The sequence below is a fragment of the Schistocerca serialis genome, chromosome 12 (genome assembly GCF_023864345.2).
Source record: "Schistocerca serialis cubense isolate TAMUIC-IGC-003099 chromosome 12, iqSchSeri2.2, whole genome shotgun sequence".
Taxonomy (NCBI): domain Eukaryota; kingdom Metazoa; phylum Arthropoda; class Insecta; order Orthoptera; family Acrididae; genus Schistocerca; species Schistocerca serialis.
Genome location: NC_064649.1, coordinates 28,473,953 through 28,494,657, shown reverse-complemented (window position 1 = coordinate 28,494,657; position 20,705 = coordinate 28,473,953). Strand labels below are relative to the sequence as shown.

At 43.8% G+C, this 20,705-nt stretch overlaps 1 protein-coding gene across 1 annotated transcript in view; it reads left to right on the top strand.

Moving 5' to 3' along the window:
* LOC126428111 (corticotropin-releasing factor-binding protein) overlaps window positions 1-20,705 on the top strand; it is a 1,025,460-nt gene that overhangs the window by 214,121 nt on the left and 790,634 nt on the right. Inside the window, exon 2 of the mRNA XM_050090015.1 lies at window positions 2,774-2,860. Within this exon, the coding sequence (XP_049945972.1) occupies window positions 2,783-2,860 (78 nt within the window). The 5' untranslated portion in view covers window positions 2,774-2,782. The remainder of the gene's footprint in view (window positions 1-2,773; window positions 2,861-20,705) is intronic.

The window sequence follows — 20,705 nt, the reverse complement described above, 5'->3', positions numbered from 1 at the left end:
ATGGGGTGGGGAGCGATCTCCTGCACTGGCCGTACACCACTGGTGATCGTCGAGGGGACACTGAATAGTGCACGGTACATCCAAACCGTCATCGAACCCATCGTTCTACCATTCCTAGACCGGCAAGGGAACTTGCTGTTCCAACAGGACAATGCACGTCCGCATGTATCCCGTGCCACCCAACGTGCTCTAGAAGGTGTAAGTCAACTACCCTGGCCAGCGAGATCTCCGGATCTGTCCCCCATTGAGCATGTTTGGGACTGGATGAAGCGTCGTCTCACGCGGTCTGCACGTCCAGCACGAACGCTGGTCCAACTGAGGCGCCAGGTGGAAATGGCATGGCAAGCCGTTCCACAGGACTATATCTAGCATCTCTACGATCGTCTCCATGGGAGAATAGCAGCCTGCATTGCTGCGAAAGGTGGATATACACTGTACTAGTGCCGACATTGTGCATGCTCTGTTGCCTGTGTCTATGTGCCTGTGGTTCTGTCAGTGTGATCATGTGATGTATCTGACCCCAGGAATGTGTCAATAAAGTTTCCCCTTCCTGGGACAATGAATTCACGGTGTTCTTATTTCAATTTCCAGGAGTGTATATTGTCGTTTGATTTGAGTTACGGGAGTGTTGCAGTATGGTCTTTGGATCAACAGGTGTTACTACCTTCATCTCGGTATTGAGAAAACAAGATGGCTGGAGCACACTTGACATTCGAGCAACAAAAATGTATTGTGCAGTGGTTTTTCAGGTTTGATAATGCCGTTGTGCAACGTCAGTGGAGGCGGGAGTTTGAAACAGAATCGCCGACCCGTCTAATAATTAAACGCATCATTGACAAGTTTGAATTGCGTGGAACGATTTGTGATATTCACAAAGGAAGATTAGGAAGACAGCGTACAGATAAAAGTCCTGCTTCGTTGGCTCTCGTGTTCTAAACTTTTCTTAATTCTCGACAGAAGTCTGCTACGCAATGTTCACGTGAAGTGTGGGTTAGCAGTACAAGTGTACGAAGAATTCTGAAAGCTGCAAAGTGGAAAGTTTACATTCTACGTTCTCTGCACGCGACCCTGATCGCCGAATGCAGTTTCGCGAATGGTATCAGCAAACGGTAACTGATGACGGACAATTTGTGACGAAGGTAGTGTGGAGTGACGAGGCACAATTTAAAATTAATGTAACCGTGAATCGGCATAGCAGTATGTACTGGGCGCCGGAAAATCCGCATGTTTATCTGGAGAAAGCGGTCAGTCTACCAGGAGTTCATGTGTGGTGTGGACTGTCCTCTAGGGGCGTAATAGGACCCTTTTTCTTCGATGATTCTGTCACTGGAGAAGTGATACGTTCGCTTCATGGATTTGATGAGGTCTTCCACCAACAGGACGGGGCGCCATCACACTACCACCTAGCCATACGAGCTTTCCTGAATGACAATTGTCCAGGGCGAAGAGAGCCAATTGAGTTCCCTCCACGGTCGCCAGATCTAACAACTGTGGACTTTTATTGTGGGGAACTGTGAAAGATAACGTCTATTGACGTAAGCCACACACGCTGGAGGAACTTCGCCAGGAGATTACAGCGACAAGTGCAGCAATCTCCGCTGTAACATTGACCGGCGTAGTTGCGGCGACTGCTGGTCGTTCTGTTGTGTGTCTAACCGCCAGCGGTGAACTTTTAGAACGTTTAAAGTAACCATATGATTAACTCAATGTTGTACAACATGTCTGATCCATTAAATAAACACATAAGTAATACTTTTCGTTCCTGAAAATGTGTATACATTTTTCTGGCGGAAACTGTATATAATCTCATTTTTAAGTGCACACCACCTTATGTTAACAGCATCCAAAAACACATGTTGAACTCTTAGCTCTGGGGATAGCCCAGGTGAAAACCATGCACAAATCATGTACACCCATGTTTGTAACAAATTTGGCCTGGTAACTAATTTATGGCTGACTGTTGGTGATATTCTAATGACTGCACTAAACATACCATGGCGTCCACCAAAAATAGATGTTTCCAAACCAGTCAACAAGAAGTGATCTACGAGAAAAGTAAATGCAGTAGCTTTCGGGTAGAAATACTCTTCTGAATATGAAACATTTTGTTAGCTGATGAGCCAATACATAATCTGGAACGAGTTGGGAAAAACTAAGATGTCTAGATAAGGACAGAATCTGAAGCAATTAATTAAAATTTGTGCTATGGCTGGGTCTTGAACCTTCAGGTCTCCTAGTTCCTAGACGGATGTGCTAGCCATTACATCGCCGTAGCATTGTGGATACCGCAGCTGCATGGACTATGCAGGTCAAACGCCCTCTCTAACACAAACTTCAGTACACACCTTCATCCTACATTGACGATTTAAGGAGGGGAAAATATGCTAAAGACGCGAATGCAAGTTTGTGTTAGGGAAGGCATTCTACTAGCGTGGTCCATGCATCTGTGGTGTCCACAGTGCTATGGATATGTGGTGGTTATCTCATCTGCCTAGTAAGCGCGAGACCCAGGTTCAAGTCACAGCTGTGGCACAAAGTTCAATTCATTGCTGGAGCTTCTTTCCTTATCGAAGGTAAGGTTGAGAGTCATGTCTCAAGGAACATGTAATTCCATAAGATATCTAGTTGTTCATTTCGAATTTTTCTGGGGTGTTTGTGCCTGCAGATAGCTGTTGATTATGGGAAGCGACTGTAGCTGATTTCGGTGTGCGATATGTTACAGCTGTGTAGAAACGGGAAGCTGACGAGTAATGTGGACCTTCATCTGTTTCAGTCTAGTGCGATGCGCGTCCGCACCGTGGCGCTGATGTCGCTGCTCCTGGCGCTGCTGCAGGTGTGCCGCGGGCAGACGGCGCAACAGGTAAGAGCGAGCGCTGCCAACCTAACAGACCTGAATACGTGCACTGAGGTGGCGTGCCGCCAACGTAACAGTCCTAAACCCTAGTGCTAACCAAATACATAGAATTAGAGATGGGTCGAACTCGTTCATTCCCGTGAAGTACATTTCACTCTTTGCCGTGAAGCGTTCAAATGAAGTAGTTCATTCATGAAGTACGGAAGCCTGGCGAAGTTGCCCAGTTCGCCGTTCAGCCGCGGCTACGGTCGCTTCGCCTCGCTCGTACAATAAAGCTTCGTAATACTTTATATTTTTACCAACAGATGGCTGAAGTATGCAGTAACGTGCACGCAACGTTTTGCGTCTTACAGCGTCTGAGTTAACTTAAATACAGGATGGTCGAAGGGGACAAAGGAAAGAGAAACCGAGAAGCCTGTCACATATAAAGGAGGTATTACGTTTAATCTTGCTCGACATTTTCTCATGAAGCGCCAAAAAGAGTCTTCATCTGCCAAGTGAAACCTTATTTGTTGTATTTATGGACTGAAAACTAGGGCTACCAACGAAATGCAGTCCAAGTTTATGTTCCTTTTAAAATTTAATCCAAAATAGAATGAGTATGTTTACCACTGTCACAAAGTCTGTATACCTACGTTAAGTAATTATTCAGAAGTTTTCCTGGAGATTTTATTTTTGTTGAGAATAATAACCCTCTAAATTCAAAACATAGACTGTCACCTGTAGTCATTGGTACGATTCCAGGTAAAATCCCTCTTTATTTTATTCGAAAGCAGTTTTTGTGTCTGTTCACGCTTATACAATGGCTAGCAACACGCGATCGCGTAAAAGTAGTGAAATTTGGGGTTTCTTCGCCGATTTAGGTTATGTGAAAGGAAAGTGCAACTGCTGTTCTAAGTGTATTTCACCGCGCGATTCGTCGACAGGCAGTAGAGGGAGGATTGAAGTGATGGGAGAATGAGTGACGTAGCGCCAATGTAGTGGGAGAGGGAGAGGGGAAGAGAGTGAGTGAACGAACTAGAAAAAAAGTGTGGAGTGTACTATCTGTGGAGAGTTTGAAGTACCAGTTCATTGAAATTGAGTGGTTAGTTCACACTTCACTGGAGTGAAGCGTTCATTTAAACGACTCATTCACGAGCTCCCCATCACTACATAGAATTCCGTAGAGAGGCGACACCGCAACCACAGTGAAGCAAACTGAACAACCCTTCACCACGATTTATTTTGTCAGAACAAATGGGTGTGGTATAGAAGAAGGGCACGGAATGCCTCACGCAAATACGAAATAGCACCGAACTGTTAATTTTCAGCAATTACAGGCAGAAACAAAATTACTCCTGATTATATCGGGTGAACACTTCATGTAGATCTTTCCCAGTAGTAACTGTAAAACAGTCCTACACGATCGGTTCACAGTGAAAAGACACAGCTCGGAGCAGTCTTCGTGCGGTTTAATATGCCGTTTAACTTAAATACGACGTATCCAATACAGAAAAATCGGAAAAAAAACATTAAGATATATGCGTAATTCGTACATTGAACAGAACAGTGGTAAGAAAGAGACGTTATAGAAAAAGTTCGCTTCCATATAAAATGTTTGAGGTATGTTAGTAATTTTTTTATTTTAATTTAAAGTTAACTGTTACATGGATCAGATACAAAAGTTCTGACTCGCGGATCAGGTACAAAAAGCCCCAAACCACGCAGCCTATAGAATATGCAAGGAAATTGTTCGATGGTCGTAAGTTCATGAAGTTAATAGATGACATTATGCAGCTCAGATCTCTTTCTCTTGAAACAGTTTATCATTTTTTTTTTCATTCTGTGCATCCAAATTATGCGAAACGACTATATATGTACAAGAGGGCACAAAGTTGTTCATAGTGTAATTTACACTTTGTACTTTCCGGTTTGTGTGCCATACAAAGAGTTCCAATTATAATTTGAAGTTGTAATTTAAAACTAGTATCCACCCTGAAGAGCCAAAGAAACTGGTACATTTGCTTAATATCGCGTAGAGCACCCGCGAGCACGGAAAAGTGCCGCAACAAGACGTGGCGTGGACTCGACTAATGTCTGAAGCAGTGCTAGAGGGAACTGACACCATGAACCCTGCATGACTGTCCATAAATCCGTAACAGTACGAGGAGGGTGGAGATCTTTTCTGAATAGCACGATGCAAGGCATCCCAGATATGCTCAATAATGTTCATCTCTGAGGAGTTCGGTGGACAGCGGAAACGTTTAAACTCAGGAGAGTGTTCCTAGAGCCACTCTGTAGCAATTCTGGGCGTTTTTGGCGTAGCATTGTTCTGCTGGAACTGTCCAAGCCCGTCGGAATGCACAGTGGGCATGAACTGATGCAGGTGATCATGCTTATGTACTTGTCACCTGTCAGATTCGTATCTACACGTATCAGGGCCCCCACACCATTACAGAGGCTCAACCAACTTGAACAGTCCCCTGCTGACCATGCAGGGTCGATGAATTCATGAGGTTGTCTCCATACCTGTAGACGTTGATCCGCACAGTACCTCATCACTTGCATCCACTCATGTTCATTGCGCATTCCGGCGGACTCGGACAGTTCCAGGAGGACAAAGCGACACCCCAAAAGTCCATAATTGCTACAGAGTTACTCCAGGAACACTATTCTGATTTGAAACACTTCCACCGGCTACCAAATTCCCCAGACATGAACATTATTGAGCATATCTGGAATACCTTGCAGCGTGCTGTTCAGAAGAGATCTCCACCCCTTCGTACTCTTACGGATTTATGGACAACCCTGGACGATTCATGGTGTCAGTTCCCTCCAGCATTACTTCAGACATTACTCCAGTCCACGCCACGTCGTGTCGCGGCACTTCTGCGAGCTCGCGGGGGCTCTACATGATATTAGACAGGCGTACCAGTTTCTCTCGCTCTTCGATATACATGAGCTAATAGACCAGTTGTTACCCCGGATCGAAGACACTGTTTTCATAAATCATATTTTCTTTCTTTTATACCTACATTCACAGCTGCATATTCTGCGTGCCAGTGTGAACTGCATGACTGGGGGGTAGTTTCCATTGTGCCAATTGTTAGGGTTTCCCTCTGTTCCATTTACGTACGGAGCACAGGAAGGATGGCAGGTTATATGTCTCCGCCCACGCTGTAACCAGTATATTCTTATATTTCTGGTCCCTGCGTAGCGAGACGCAGAGGTCTAGTGTATTACTAGATTCCTCACTTAATTCTGGTACTGAGAGATACTTCGTTTCCATCTTCAACAAATGCTTGTGCCGGCCGGAGTGGCCGAGCGGTTAAAGGCGCTACAGTCTGGAACCGCACGACCGCTACGGTCGGAGGTTCGAATCCTGCCTCGGGCACGGATGTGTGTGATGTCCTTAGGTTAGTTAGGTTTAAGTAGTTCTAAGTTCTAGGGGACTTATGACCACAGCAGTTGAGTCCCATAGTGCTCAGAGCCATTTGAACCATTGGATCCAAATGCTTGATTTATAAGAAAAAAGAGGTTCCAGTGATCTGACCTTCCAGGAGTTGTTTTTAAAATTTAAGCTTCTTAAAACATTATTTTAACCCTATTCTAAGCCTTTTAGTAGTGCGAATACAGCATTTATTTTACATCGCTTCAAAAAGCAGCAAAAGTTCTATCTCAAAATCTGTGATTCTGATTTTTCTTGTCTGATGTACCGATACGGCGTACCGGTGCGTTATCATCACAAATAAAGTACTGTCTTAAAGCGTCTGCCAGTTCAGTTCTTTCGCTGTCTTCGTGTGTCAAATAAACCTGTGACCATTTGTGCTGCCCTTCTCTGTATATGTTCAATATCCGCTGTTAGTCGCGTCAGGTAAGATCCCAGATAATTGATCAATATTCTAGGCTGCACTGGACAAGTGTTTTGTAACCAAACCTCTTTCTAGACTGACTGCATTTCTCTTCAATTCTACCCAGTAACGTGACGTCTGCCACCTGCTTTATCTATCCTACGACTAGGCCTAAGCGATACTTCTACTTCACATCGCAACAAAATGTTGCACACAAGTATTTATAGGAGCTGACCGATTCCAGGTTTCACTCATCGATACTGTAGTCGTAGGGTACTATTGTTTTGCTTTTTGTGACGTGTGATAGTGTATATTTACGAACTTTAAGGCCAATCTTTGCAACATTTTGGAAGCTTGTGAAGATCCGATTGGATATTTGTGAAGCCTCATAATAGATAAATGCATTGTTTGCAAAACGCCTGAGATTGCTGTTAACTTTACCTGCTATGCCGTTAATATACAAAGTGAACAGCAAGTGTACCAAAATTGATCTCTGGGGCACACTTGAAATAAGTCTACATCTGTCGTCGACTGACCATCCAAGATAACCTGTTGTATCCTCGCTTGCAAAAGATCTCTGTCAGTCATAAATTTCGTTTTGTACCCGAAAAGATTACACTTTTGTTAATAAACGTTGGCATCCTGCTTAGTGAAATGTTCTTCTGAACTTAAGTAATGCGAAGAAATAGTATCGAATGCTATGGAGACATTGTTGTTGTTGTTGTTGTTGTGGTCTTCAGTCCTGAGACTGGTTTGATGCAGCTCTCCATGCTACTCTATCCTGTGCAAGCTTTTTCATCTCCCAGTACCTACTGCAACCTACATCCTTCTGAATCTGCTTAGTGTATTCATCTCTTGGTCTCCCTCTACGATTTTTACCCTCCACGCTGCCCTCCAATACTAAATTGGTGATCCCTTGATGCCTCAGAACATGTCCTACCAACCTATCCCTTCTTCTGGTCAAGTTGTGCCACAAACTTCTCTCCTCCCCAATCCTATTCAATACTTCCTCATTAGTTATGTGATCTACCCATCTAATCTTCAGCATTCTTCTGTAGCACCACAGTTCGAAAGCTTCTATTCTCTTCTTGTCCAAACTATTTATCGTCCATGTTTCACTTCCATACATGGCTACACTCCATACAAATACTTCCAGAAATGACTTCCTGACACTTAAATCTATACTTGATGTTAACAAATTTCTCTTCTTCAGAAACGCTTTCCTCGCCATTGCCAGTCTACATTTTATATCCTCTCTACTTCGACCATCATCAGTTATTTTGCTCCCCAAATAGCAAAACTCCCTTACTACTTTAAGTGCCTCATTTCCTAATCTAATTCCCTCAGCATCACCCGACTTAATTAGACTACATTCCATTATCCTTGTTTTCCTTTTGTTGATGTTCATCTTATATCCTCCTTTCCATACACTGTCCATTCCAGTCAACTGCTCTTCCAAGTCCTTTGCTGTCTCTGACAGAATTACAATGTCATCGGCGAACCTCAAAGTTTTTATTTCTTCTCCATGGACTTTAATACCTACTCCGAATTTTTCTTTTGCTTTCTTTACTGCTTTCTCAATATACAGATTGAACAACATCGGAGATAGGCTACAACCCTGTCTCACTCCCTTCCGACCCGCTGCTTCCCTTTCATGTCTCTCGACTTTTATAACTGTCATCTGCTTTCTGTGCAAATTGTAAATAGCCTTTCGCTCCCTATATTTTACCCCTGCCACCTTCAGAATTTGAAAGAGAGTATTCCAGACAACATTGTCAAAAGCTTTCTCTAAGTCTACAAATGCTAGAAACGTAGGTTTGCCTTTCCTTAATCTTTCTTCTAAGATAAGTCGTAAGGTCAGTATTGCCTCACGTGTTCCAGTGTTTCTACGGAAGCCAAACTGATCTTCCCCAAAGTTGGCCTCTATTAGTTTTTCCATTCGTCTGTAAAGAATTCGTGTTAGTATTTTGCAGCTGTGACTTATTAAACTGATAGTTCGGTAATTTTCACATCTGTCAACACCTGCTTTCTTTGGGATTGGAATTATTATATTCTTCTTGAAGTCTGAGGGTATTTCGCCTGTCTCATACATCTTGCTCACCAGATGGTAGAGTTTTGTCAGGACTGGCTCTCCCAAGGCCGTCAGTAGTTCCAATGGAATGTTGTCTACTCCGGTGGCCTTGTTTCGACTCAGGTCTTTCAGTGCTCTGTCAAACTCTTCACGCAGTATCATATCTCCCATTTCATCTTCATCTACATCCTCTTCCATTTCCATAATATTGTCCTCAAGTACATCGCCCGTGTATAGACCCTCTATATACTCCTTCCATCTTTCTGCTTTCCCTTCTTTGCTTAGAACTGGGTTTCCATCTGAGCTCGTAGATATTCATTATATACCATATATTCTTTTTATTGATGGCCGATAATGATATCTTTTTAAAATATCGATATATCGCATTACAGAATGTTTCGAAAAATGTCAGTAGTCGTACTTCCTACTACAGTACAAGGCTTTCCGTTCGTGAGAGCTTCAGATTCAGTACGGTCTGCACAGTCAGAAATGAGTGGTATATGCATGTAATGCTAACTGACTGCAGCGATGTGATTCGGTAAAGAGCAACTGGGGTGCGCGTTAATCAGTCGTGCAGTCCCCTCACATGTGCATCGTTCGCAGCCCTGTACGTACACGCTTTTTTTTTTTTTTTTTTTTTTAACGCGATTACGACAGTGAGGAAACATTGTTAGCAGTTGTTCACCAGATATTGTTTCGCCCACTTTTTTTTGAAAATCGCCGTGAACGAGAGCTCGGTATTTAATGGACTAGCTAACAGAGAGTTGCACACTTCTCTGGGCGACTAAATCTGGTTTGCGGCAGGAGGGGAGGGGAAAAAGAGAAATAAAACGTGCAGGCGGGGCTCGGAAATGAACGGGAGATTGGATTAGGGTGCGCTGGACTGTCCACCCTGGGTATTCAGATTAGTGTACTGATTAAACCCTGACAACCGCAGAAATATCCGGTAAAAAAGGCGCATGTGCAACGGGCTGTGCTTAGTCTGGGTTAATATCGTAGATTCATTATAGCCTTCTCCTGAGAGACTTTCTATGCAAACTAAGACACAAAGTAAATAAGAATTAATGCATAGAGATGACGACCTAATGGAAGGTGGATAGATACAATACTGGCCATTAAAATTGCTACACCACGAAAATGACGTGCTACAGACACCAAACTTAAACAACATGAAGAAGATGCTGTGATATGCAAAAGATTAGCTTCTCAGAGCAATCACATAAGGTCGGCGTCAGTGGCGATACCTACACTGCGCTGACGTGAGGAAAGTTTCCAACCGATTTCTCATACACAAACAGCAGTTGACCGGCGTTGCCTGGTGAAACTTCGTTGTGATGCCTCGTGTAAGGAGGAGAAATGCGTACCATCACGTTTCCGACTTTGATAAAGGTCGGATTGTAGCCTGTCACGATTGCGGTTTATTGTACCGCGACATTGCTGCTCGCGTTGGTTGAGATCCAATGGCTGTTAGCAGAATATTGAATCGGTGGGCTAAGGAGGGCAATACGGAACGCCGTGCTGGATCCCGACAGCCTCTTATCACCAGCAGTCGAAATGGCAGGCATCTTATGCGCACGGCTGTAACGGATCGTGCAGCCACGTCTCGATCCCTGAGTCAACACATGGGGACGTATGCAAGACAACCATCTGCACGAACAGTTCGACGACGTTTGCAGCAGCATGAACTATCAGCTCGGAGACCATGGCTGCGGTTACCCTTGACGCTGCATCACAGACAGGAGCGCCTGCGATGGCGTACTCAACGACGAACCTGGGTGCACGAATGGCAAAACGTCATTTTTTCGGATGAATCCAGGTTCTGTTTACAGCATCATGATGGTCCCATCCGTGTTTGGCGACATGGCGGTGAACGCACATTGGAAGCGTGTATTCATCATCGCCATACTAGCGTATCACCCGGCGTGATGGTATGGGGTGCCGTTGGTTACACGTCTCGGTCACCTCTTGTTCGCATTGACGGCACTTTGAACAGTGGACGTTACATTTCATATGTGTTACGACCTGTGGCTCTACCCTTCATTCGATCCCTGCGAAACCCTACATTTCAGCAGGATAATGCACGACGGCATGTTGCAGGTCCTGTACGGGCATTTCTGGATACAGAAAATGTTCGACTGCTGCCCTGGCCAGCACATTCTCCAGATCTCTCACCAATTGAAAACGTCTGGTCAATGGTGGCCAAGCAACTGGCTCGTCACAATACGCCAGTCACTACTCTTGATGAACTGTGGTATCGTGTTGAAGCTGCATTGGTAGCTGTACCGGTACACGCCATCCAAGCTCTGTTTGACTCAATGCCCAGGCGTATCAAGGCCGTTATTACGGCCAGAGGTGGTTGTTCTGGGTACTGATTTCTCAGAATCTATACACCCAAATTGCGTGAAAATGTAATCACATGTCAGTTCTAGTGTAATATATTCGTGCAATGAGTATCCGCTTATCATCTGCGTTTCTTCTTGGTGTCGCAATTTTAATGGCCAGTCGCGTAACTTTAGAGAACATGCTAGAGGAAGACTTCGTCTAGCGCTGAAGATCCAATAACTCGGTGATGGTGATGGCTGTGGCGTGGTAGTGATGTCCTCCATGCTGGCTAATTTTAGGTACCCACTGGAGTTCGAATTTAAATGTGCATCCACAATGAAGGTTGTGGATTCATTGCTCATTTATGGTGTCAATTTCCTCCAGCACTTCTTCAGACGTTAGTCGAGTCCATGCCACGTCGTTTTCCGGCACTTTGCGTGTTCGCGGGGGCCCTACACGATATTAGGTACGTTTACCAGTTTCTTTGGCTCTTCAGTGTATCTCTAAAATTACGATCGGTAGACGAATGCAACGAACGATATGTTTATTGTGAAAGCTATGAGAATTTCATACGAACTATATAGAACGCAATACTGTGCCCTGCCCGTGACGTAATAACATACTATTTTTCTTTCCTGTCGAAATACCAAGAGTTAAAGATACAATTTAACCACTGAGTCAATTAAATGCGCTGTAACTCAGCGAATATGTACGCCCGGGACAATGAGAGCCGCGTAACATTATCATCTGTATTTTGTGCTATATAAGAACGCGCACTCGTTATTTCTCTCTCTTCTTCTTCTTCTTCTTCTTCTTTAGTCGTACGCATTTCCGACAGCATCTTACGCTAACAGACTCTTATTTTCTTCCATTTTGTTCAAATTAACTGAAATTGTATTTCTGTTAGGAATTTGTTCAATTGTGCCATTATTATCGTCAGTTGCGATTACTGATATGACTTTACTACGAATACTTTTTTTCTTTCGCTCCAGAGTCGGGCTAAAATTATTGTAATTTCTACGTATTTCGCCGGCATATAGGAAAAAATTCTTGGTTATGTACAAACCTGTGAGATTAATGCTCGAGTTGTCAGATGTCTGTATAAAAAGTTTCTTTCGTTAAATAATAATTGTTTAATTTGGCATTTCTGCTTTCATTTCACAGGACGATCATCAATACCCAATTGATAAATGTTACATATTTTGCTTTATTACATTTTTTCTTACGTTGCCAACGCGATACCCTCGAAATTAAAATATTCTGAATTTTCTCGCGAGGCGAGAAGACAGTTAGCAATTACCCTGAGATCATAGAAGCCCAAATTAAACGTTTTTCAGCACGCCACGAGTTTACCGATTTTCACTTCAAACAATAAAAAAGGTAAAAAAGGAACAGTATTAACTAAGCAGTGAAGTGATTTTTTTACGTAGTTGATAATATCGATTGAAAGTTTGCACAAAAAAATTTCCATTATAGATACTAAGAAAGTGATGTGTGTGTGTGCGTATGAAATATTTACTTTCATTTTGCTTTTCATTTAGTTGATTTCCTTTTGAGTGATTATTTATTATTATCAGTAAATAATATTATTATATTAAGTTTCGAAATAGTTGGGAAAGCTGCTAATAGATAGCGCTGTAGTGGCTGTGCGTGGTGACTATAAATAGTGTGTTGCATCTCAGAGCGATCAGTTCCACCTTTGAGCATGAAAGGAGGTCAACGAATAACGAAGTAAGATGTTCAAATCGTGTGATCCAGGACAAAGTTTGTTTTTCTGATACTGGAAAACCAGGGTTCAGACACTGTCCAATGGAGAGAAGGCACAGTTTTACGATATTATTTTCAAAATCGATGCGAAAACCATTCGCGAGCTCTTCACCAAATTCCAATGAACAGGCAGTGTGACTGTTGATGTAGCGGAGAATGTTTTCACGAGGCAGTCTCTAGCTACTCCCGAAAAAGTCGCCACGGTTTCTGGAATTATTCAGGTGAATCCAAGAAGACCTGAGTTTCTCCTGGCGTATACAACTTTCAAATAACTTCCGGGAATTCTGCCAGGTAACACTTTCAGCGACCGCCGATATTTCGGCGGGAGAACACCCCGCCATTTTAAAGGCAAACTGCAAGGGACAGGCGGCGTACATGCAAATTTAAAACCTCGGTTCTCGTACCGAAGCAGGGAAGATAACACACACACACTGGACACTAGTACCACCAAAGATGACCAAAGTCAGAGCTATCGATAGTGAGACTACGGATTCGCAGGTGAGGTAGCATTGACTCTGTTCCTCTGTTTTTTGACAAGGGAGAGAGCCGGATTCCAAACAGTTTAAACGAAAACCTCCGTCCCTGTTAACGAGGTTGCTCGCTAATTTAATCTCAACTTCCTCCTTAATAACACTGTTCCAATAGCTCGACGTGCATGCCAATATCTCGGTGTTATTATATAACACCGGGTGACCAGTATCCAAACAATGTTCTGCAATAGCAGATTTACTTGGCTGCTGTAATCGTGTGTGCCGTTTATGCTCAGTACATCGGTCCTCCACGGGCCTGATAGTTCGACCAATATATGCCATGCCGCAGCTACAAGGAATACGATATACACCCGCCTTACGCAGTCCAAGATCATCCTTAACGGAACTCAAAAGTGCTCTAATTTTAGATGGAGGTCGGAAAACACATGGGCTCGTCCACCCAAGAGTAATGTAACAGCATCAGAGAGGGCTGCTTTACGCTCTTTCAAAGTTGATCCTAATATTGTTATTTTACCGGCGGGGAAGGGCAATGCCACCGTTGTTTTAAATAAACATTATTATGTACAAAAGATGCAACGTTTATTATCTGATTCAGCGTACCGCAGAATCGATGCTGACCCCACAAAAAGATTTGAGAGAAAGACCAACAGCCTCCTTAACAACTTTAGTGCTGTTCCCCGTAGGATATATGGCCTTCCGAAGGCTCACAAGGAAGGGGTTTCTTTCCTTCCTATAGTGAGTAACGTCGGCGCTCCGACATATCGTGTAGCCAAGCATCTTGCTTCCCTGTTGAGTCCACAAGTAGGTCGGTGTGAACATCATATCAGGAACTCAGCCGATTTTTTACGTCGTTTGGGGGACTGCGGTTGATTCACTCTGATATTTTAGTGAGTTTCGATGTGGTCTCTCTCTTCACTCGTTTTCCTCTGTCTGATTCGTTGCGGTTAATTGAGGCCTGGTTTGGTGCTGAATTAACTAATCTCTTTCGGCATGTGATGACATCCACTTTTATTTAATGACCAGTATTACGAGCAGACAGATGGAGTTGCGATGGGTAGTCCGTTGTCTCCTGTGATCGCAAATTTGTTTATGGAAGACTTCGAGGAGCGTGCATTTGAGTTGGCGGCTTTGAAACCCGCCTGTTTCTTTAGATACGTTGACGATACCTTCGTTGTTTGGCCTCATGGTAGGGAGAATTTGAATGTCTTTCTACAACATCTGAACTCGATCCACCCGAACATTCGTTTTACGATGGAGGTGGAAGAGGATGGTTGCCTTCCCTTTCTCGACGTGTTGGTTAGGAGGAAGGATGATGGATCATTGGGACATGCAGTCTACAGGAAACGTACTCACACCGACTTGTACTTACGAGCTAATAGTTGTCACCATTCGGCTCAGCGTGAAGGGGTACTTCGTACCTTGGTACACAGGGCACATGTCATTTCTGACGCTGAGACTTTGCCAGCTGAGCTGTCCCATCTTGAAGTTACATTTCGTCAAAATGGTTATAGTGATAGACAGATTGAACGTGCGTTGCGCTATCGACCTACTGTACATCGGGTGATGATAATTCTGAGTCAACACCTTAGTGTACTGCCTTTTTGCCTTACGTAGGAAACACGTCCAACAAGATCGGTCGTATTTTGCGGAAATACGATGTGAAATGTGTTTTCCGACCTCCATCTAAAATTAGAGCACTTTTGAGTTCCGTTAAGGATGATCTTGGACTGCCTAAGGCGGGTGTATATCGTATTCCTTGTAGCTGCGGCATGGCATATATTGGTCAAACTATCAGGACCGTGGAGGAACGATGTACTGAGCATAAACGGCACACACGATTACAGCAGCCAAGTAGATCTGCTATTGCAGAACATTGCTTGGATACTGGTCACCTGGTGTTATATAATAACACCGAGATATTGGCATGCACGTCCAGCTATTGGAACAGTGTTATTAAGGAGGCAACTCAGATTAAATTAGCGAGCAACCTCGTTAACAGGGATGGATGTTTCTGTTTAAACTGTTTGGAATCCGGCTCTCTCCCTTGTCAAAAAACATAGGGACAGAATCAATGCTACCTCACCCGCGAGTTCATAGTCTCACTATCGATAGCTCTGACTTTGGTGGCACTAGTGTTCAGTGTGTGTGTGTTATCTTTCCTGCTTCAGTCCGAGAACCAAGATTTTAAATCTGCATGTACGTCGCCTGTCCGTTGCAGTTTGCCTTGAAAATGGCGGGGTGTTCTCCCGCCGAAATATCGGCGGTCGCTGAAAGTGTTACCTGGCTGAATTCCCGGAAGTTATTTGAAAATGAATCCAAGGAATCCGTCCGAACAGTTGCGGCAGAGAGTGGTTTTAAGCGCTCCAGTAGACGGAGCCTACACACATGTCCACTAAAAACCAAAACCACCAAACCACACCCGCACGAGCTGTACGACCGAGGGCTTAGTTTCCAAATCAGATTCTCACAATGATTGCTACAGATGGGTTTCAAGTCGGCTGCATTTTGTTCACAGATCAAGCACTTCTCCATCTAAACGAGTCGTGAATAAACGACTGCCGATTTTGGGGTTCCGAAGATGGATATTTACCGAGAGACGTGACGCAGTGGTTAGCACACTGGACTCGCATTCGGGAGGACGACGGTTCACACCCGCGTCCGACCCAACTGATTTCGGTTTTCTGTGGTTTCCCTAAATCGCTTTAGGCAATTCTGGGATGTTTCCTTTGCAACAACACGCCCGACTTACTTCCCTAATCCGATAGAACCGATGACTTGTTACGCTACCGTTTTGGAACAGTTTTTGGTCACACAGCTAGCGTTGAAGAATCGACCAAGCACCGAGTGATTCGTGCAAGATGGGGCCAAACGACATCACATTGAACTTTCTTGATGGATACTTAAAGAACAGAGTCATGAATTCGCCCCACATTCCCGCGATGTGATTCCTTATGACTACTTTTTGTGTAGCACATTGTAAGACACTGTCTACCAGAGCTGTGGCACCTCGCTGGATGAGCTCGAATCGGCCATCTGTTTGGCATCTGAAACTATTTCCATTGAGAAAGTATAGGATGTGACGGCAAATTTCATTGTTCCCTTGAGCGACCTCTGTACTTTGAGTGGTACGTATTTCTAAAAGATTGTGATGTGATTGCAGAGGCTATTTGCTGAGGACGAGTGTAATTCAAATGGTTCAAATGGCTCTGAGCACTATGGGACTTAACTTCTGTGGTCATCAGTCCCCTAGAACTTAGAACTACTTAAACCTAACAAACCTAAGGACATCACACAACACCCAGTCATCACGAGGCAGAGAAAATCCCTGACCCCGCCGGGAATCGAACCCGAGAACCCGGGCGTGGGAAGCGAGAACGCTACCGCACGACCACGAGCTGCGGACAACGAGTGTAGTTGTACACGTTGATGATCTGCGAGCTGCACACCGTACAACGCTATCTGTCTCCACCTTTTCGAACTACTACTGTATAAAATTCTTATAGCTTTCAAAATACCTGTTACAGTCGCCTTTTTTCACATGATATCTTGCGAACCATGGTTGAAGGGTATCAGACGAATGCCATATCCCTTGACTTCCGGAAAGCGTTTGACTCGGTGCCCCACTGCAGACTTCTAACTAAGGTACGAGCATATGGGATTGGTTCCCAAGTATGTGAGTGGCTCGAAGACTTCTTAAGTAATAGAACCCAGTACGTTGTCCTCGATGGTGAGTGTTCATCGGAGGTGAGGGTATCATCTGGAGTGCCCCAGGGAAGTGTGGCAGGTCCGCTGTTGCTTTCTATCTACATAAATGATCTTTTGGATAGGGTGGATAGCAATGTGCGGCTGTTTGCTGATGATGCTGTGGTGTACGGAAAGGTGTCGTCGTTGAGTGACTGTACGAGGATACAAGATGACTTGGACAGGATTTGTGATTGGTGTAAAGAATCGCAGCTAACCCTAAATATAGATAAATGTAAACTAATGCAGATGAATAGGAAAAAGAATCCCGTAATGTTTGAATACTCCATTAGTAGTGTAGCGTTTGACACAGTCACGTCGATTAAATATTTGGGCGAAACATTGCAGAGCGATATGAAGTGCGACAAGCATGTAATGGCAGTTGTGGGGGAAGGCGGATAGTCGTCTTCGGTTCACTGCTAGAATTTTGGAAAGATGTGGTTCATCTGTAAAGGAGACTGCTTACAAAACACTAATACGACCTATTCTTGAGTACTGCTCGAGCGTTTGGGATCCCTATCAGGTCGGAGTGGGAGAGGACATAGAAGCAATTCAGAGGGGGGCTACTAGATTTGTTACTGGTAGGTTTGATCATCACGCGAGTGTTACGGAAATGCTTCAGGACCTCGGGTGGAGTCTCTAGAGGAGAGGAGGCGTTCTTTTCGTGAATCGCTACTGAGGAAATTTAGAGGACCAGCATTTGAGGCTGACTGCAGTACAATTTTACTGCCGCCAACTTACATTTCGCGGAAAGTCCACAAAGATAAGATAAGAGAGATTAGGGCTCGTACAGAGGCATATAGGCAGTCATTTTTCCCTCGTTCTGTTTGGGAGTGGAACAGGGAGAGAAGATGTTAGTCGTGGTACGGGGTACCCTCCGCCACGCACCGTATGGTGGATTGCGGAGTATGTATGTAGATGCAGATTTAGACATATTTAATTTTAAAGGTAGGGACCCGTCTTCTGGACTCCTTGTATTTTCATTATATATTGCCCTGAAACCATTGTTTCGTACATGTGGCAGCTACAGTCTTCGTAAGCCTTTGTGTCACGCTTCAAAGAATATGCGCGAAGGTTCGGGGGGGTTCACTATACTCATTGGCCCATGTTACCCCTGCAGTATTATGCAGCCCAATCACCAGTGCTGTTCTGCGGGTTGCATAAACCAGTGGCGCTGACGTGGCTTGTGATAAGCAAGCCTACTCGTCTCGCCACTGCTGCGTTCCGGAGCAGCCACGGACCCCTAGGGAGGAACATGTCACAGGCGTGTTGAGGAGCCTCCCACACTGGGACACACATGGCGGCCCACCCCCGCAATTTGTCAGCGACACGTCCCTCCCCCTGCCACACTGTAAAGTTGTCTGTAGTCACCGACGTGGAGAAATGGGCCAGGCAGCGCCATCGTGACGAAGAGGCATTATAGCCCTGAGAGGGCCAGCAGCTGCTACCGTCCCCATCCAGTGAGTGAGTGATGGTGTTAATATAGAAACCGCCATCTGTCTCTGTAGGCCTCTGCCGGGCCAACGTCGATACAACAGTGCAGGGAAGACAAAATTCTACGATTATTGGCGTAGGTAGAGATAAGCAGTTTCATAGTCAGTTCTGTAGCTTGTGGGTGAGTTAATAACTTCCCAGTGTATATTTTTTGATCATAAGTTCGTTGAGAATCTGTATATTGATTTTTAGATTATTATTTTGGAAACGTCTTTTGGAGCAAAAGTTCCATCACTAGGATCTCCAAGAGTCTCATGAAGTTTTCCGCTTTGAGCTGGCGAAGAAGTCGCGCGTGTATGACATGAGAAACCGAATCACTGTGTCCTCAGTGAGAAACTCTTAAAGACTGTTTGCCTTTTATTGTATACAAATCGTCACAAGCAAAGAAACTTTATGAAGAGACAAAGCCTTTTGTTTCGATGCTCTTCGAGTATCACGTACACCCTAAATCCTAAGTTATTTGTTGGACTTATTCCAGTCATTTCAATTTCTATCTTCTCCTAGAGTTTTTACACTCTTCAGCTCCTCCTAATACTTTGGAACTTATTACCTGTTGTATCAAATGTCCTATCATCCTGTCCATTCTTCTTGTAACTGTATCCCATATGTACTTTACCTCGACGATTCTGCAGAGAACCTTCTCATTCGCTCACTTCTCAGTGCACCTAATTTTCAACATACTTCAGTAGCACCACATCTCAAATGGTACAGGTCTCATCCCTCCTGGTTTTCCCACAGTCCTTGTTTCACTACCCGACAACATTGTCCTCAGTTTAATTGGTAATGGTACAGAATGTTTACAGAGGAAGAGAAAATGTGGTAGCAGCTGAAGTCGGGGAATATCAATTCGGGTTCCCCACAAATGTAGAAATCAGCGAAGCAATACTGACCCTACTACGTATTAGAAGATAGGTTACAAAAGGCAAACCTAGGTTTATCGTGTTTGTCTATTTAGAGAAAGCTTGTGACAAGACTGTCTTGAATACATGCTTGAAGTGGTGGATGCAGTGGGGATAAAGCGAAAAATTATTTAGACCTTTCACAGACTCCTGACTGCAGTCATATGATAAAACTTTTCGTAGGTAACTGTCTACGTTGTTAAATATTTTGAAAAAAAAAAAAGTTTCTGCCATCAGCTGTACAAATGTATGTTTCTCTTCTACCGGTTTCAATTATTACAACCATCTTCACGGGAGAAAAACATTGTACATCACTGGATCAAAAATACGGTTTCGTTAGATATGAGACAACCAGATGCAGAACATACATAACTGTTACAATAGCCTGTCTTAACACAGTCCATATAAACATGCTGTATCATGGCACAGGTACAATAAAATACACTAGGTGATAACTCCATACTTGATTGTGCCAAGGTACGCCACGTTTATATGGACTGTGTTAATGCAGATTGTTAAGACAGTTATACATAGTCTACATTTGGTTGTGTAATTTTTGACGAAAATGAATTTTTGATCCATTGATGTACACTGTTTTTCTCCTCTGAAGATTGTTGTAATAATTGAAACCGGTCAAAAAATAAACATATGTTTGCACTGCTGATGACACAGGCATGTATTTTTTTTTAAACTGTAACAAGAGTCATATATGAAAGGATTGCAGTAGCTGAGAAGTGTAGTAGACTAACCTTGTGTACACAGAGCAAGAAGTGAATAAAACCAACGAGAAATTTGGAAATGGATTAAGAGTTCAGGGAAAGTAAGTAATAAATTAGAAGTTTGTTGACGAGATTCTAATCATGTCAGAAGCGGCAAAGGACTTCGAAGGGCAGTTGAATAGAAAGGCTAGTGTCTTGGAAAGGGGATATAAGATGAAGAGCAACAAAAGCAAACATGGTAATGCAATGTATACGAATTAGACCAGGAGTTACAGAGGGAATAAAAAAAAAATTCAAATGTGTGTGAAATCTTACGGGACTTATCTGCTAAGGTTATCAGTCCCTAAGCTTACACACTACTTAACCTAAATTATCCTGAGGACACACACACACACACACACACACACACACACATACACACACACACACGTCCGAGAGATGACTCGACCCTCCGCCGGGATCAGCCGCACAGTCCATGACTGCAGCGACTGAGGGAATTAGATTAGAAAATGAAACT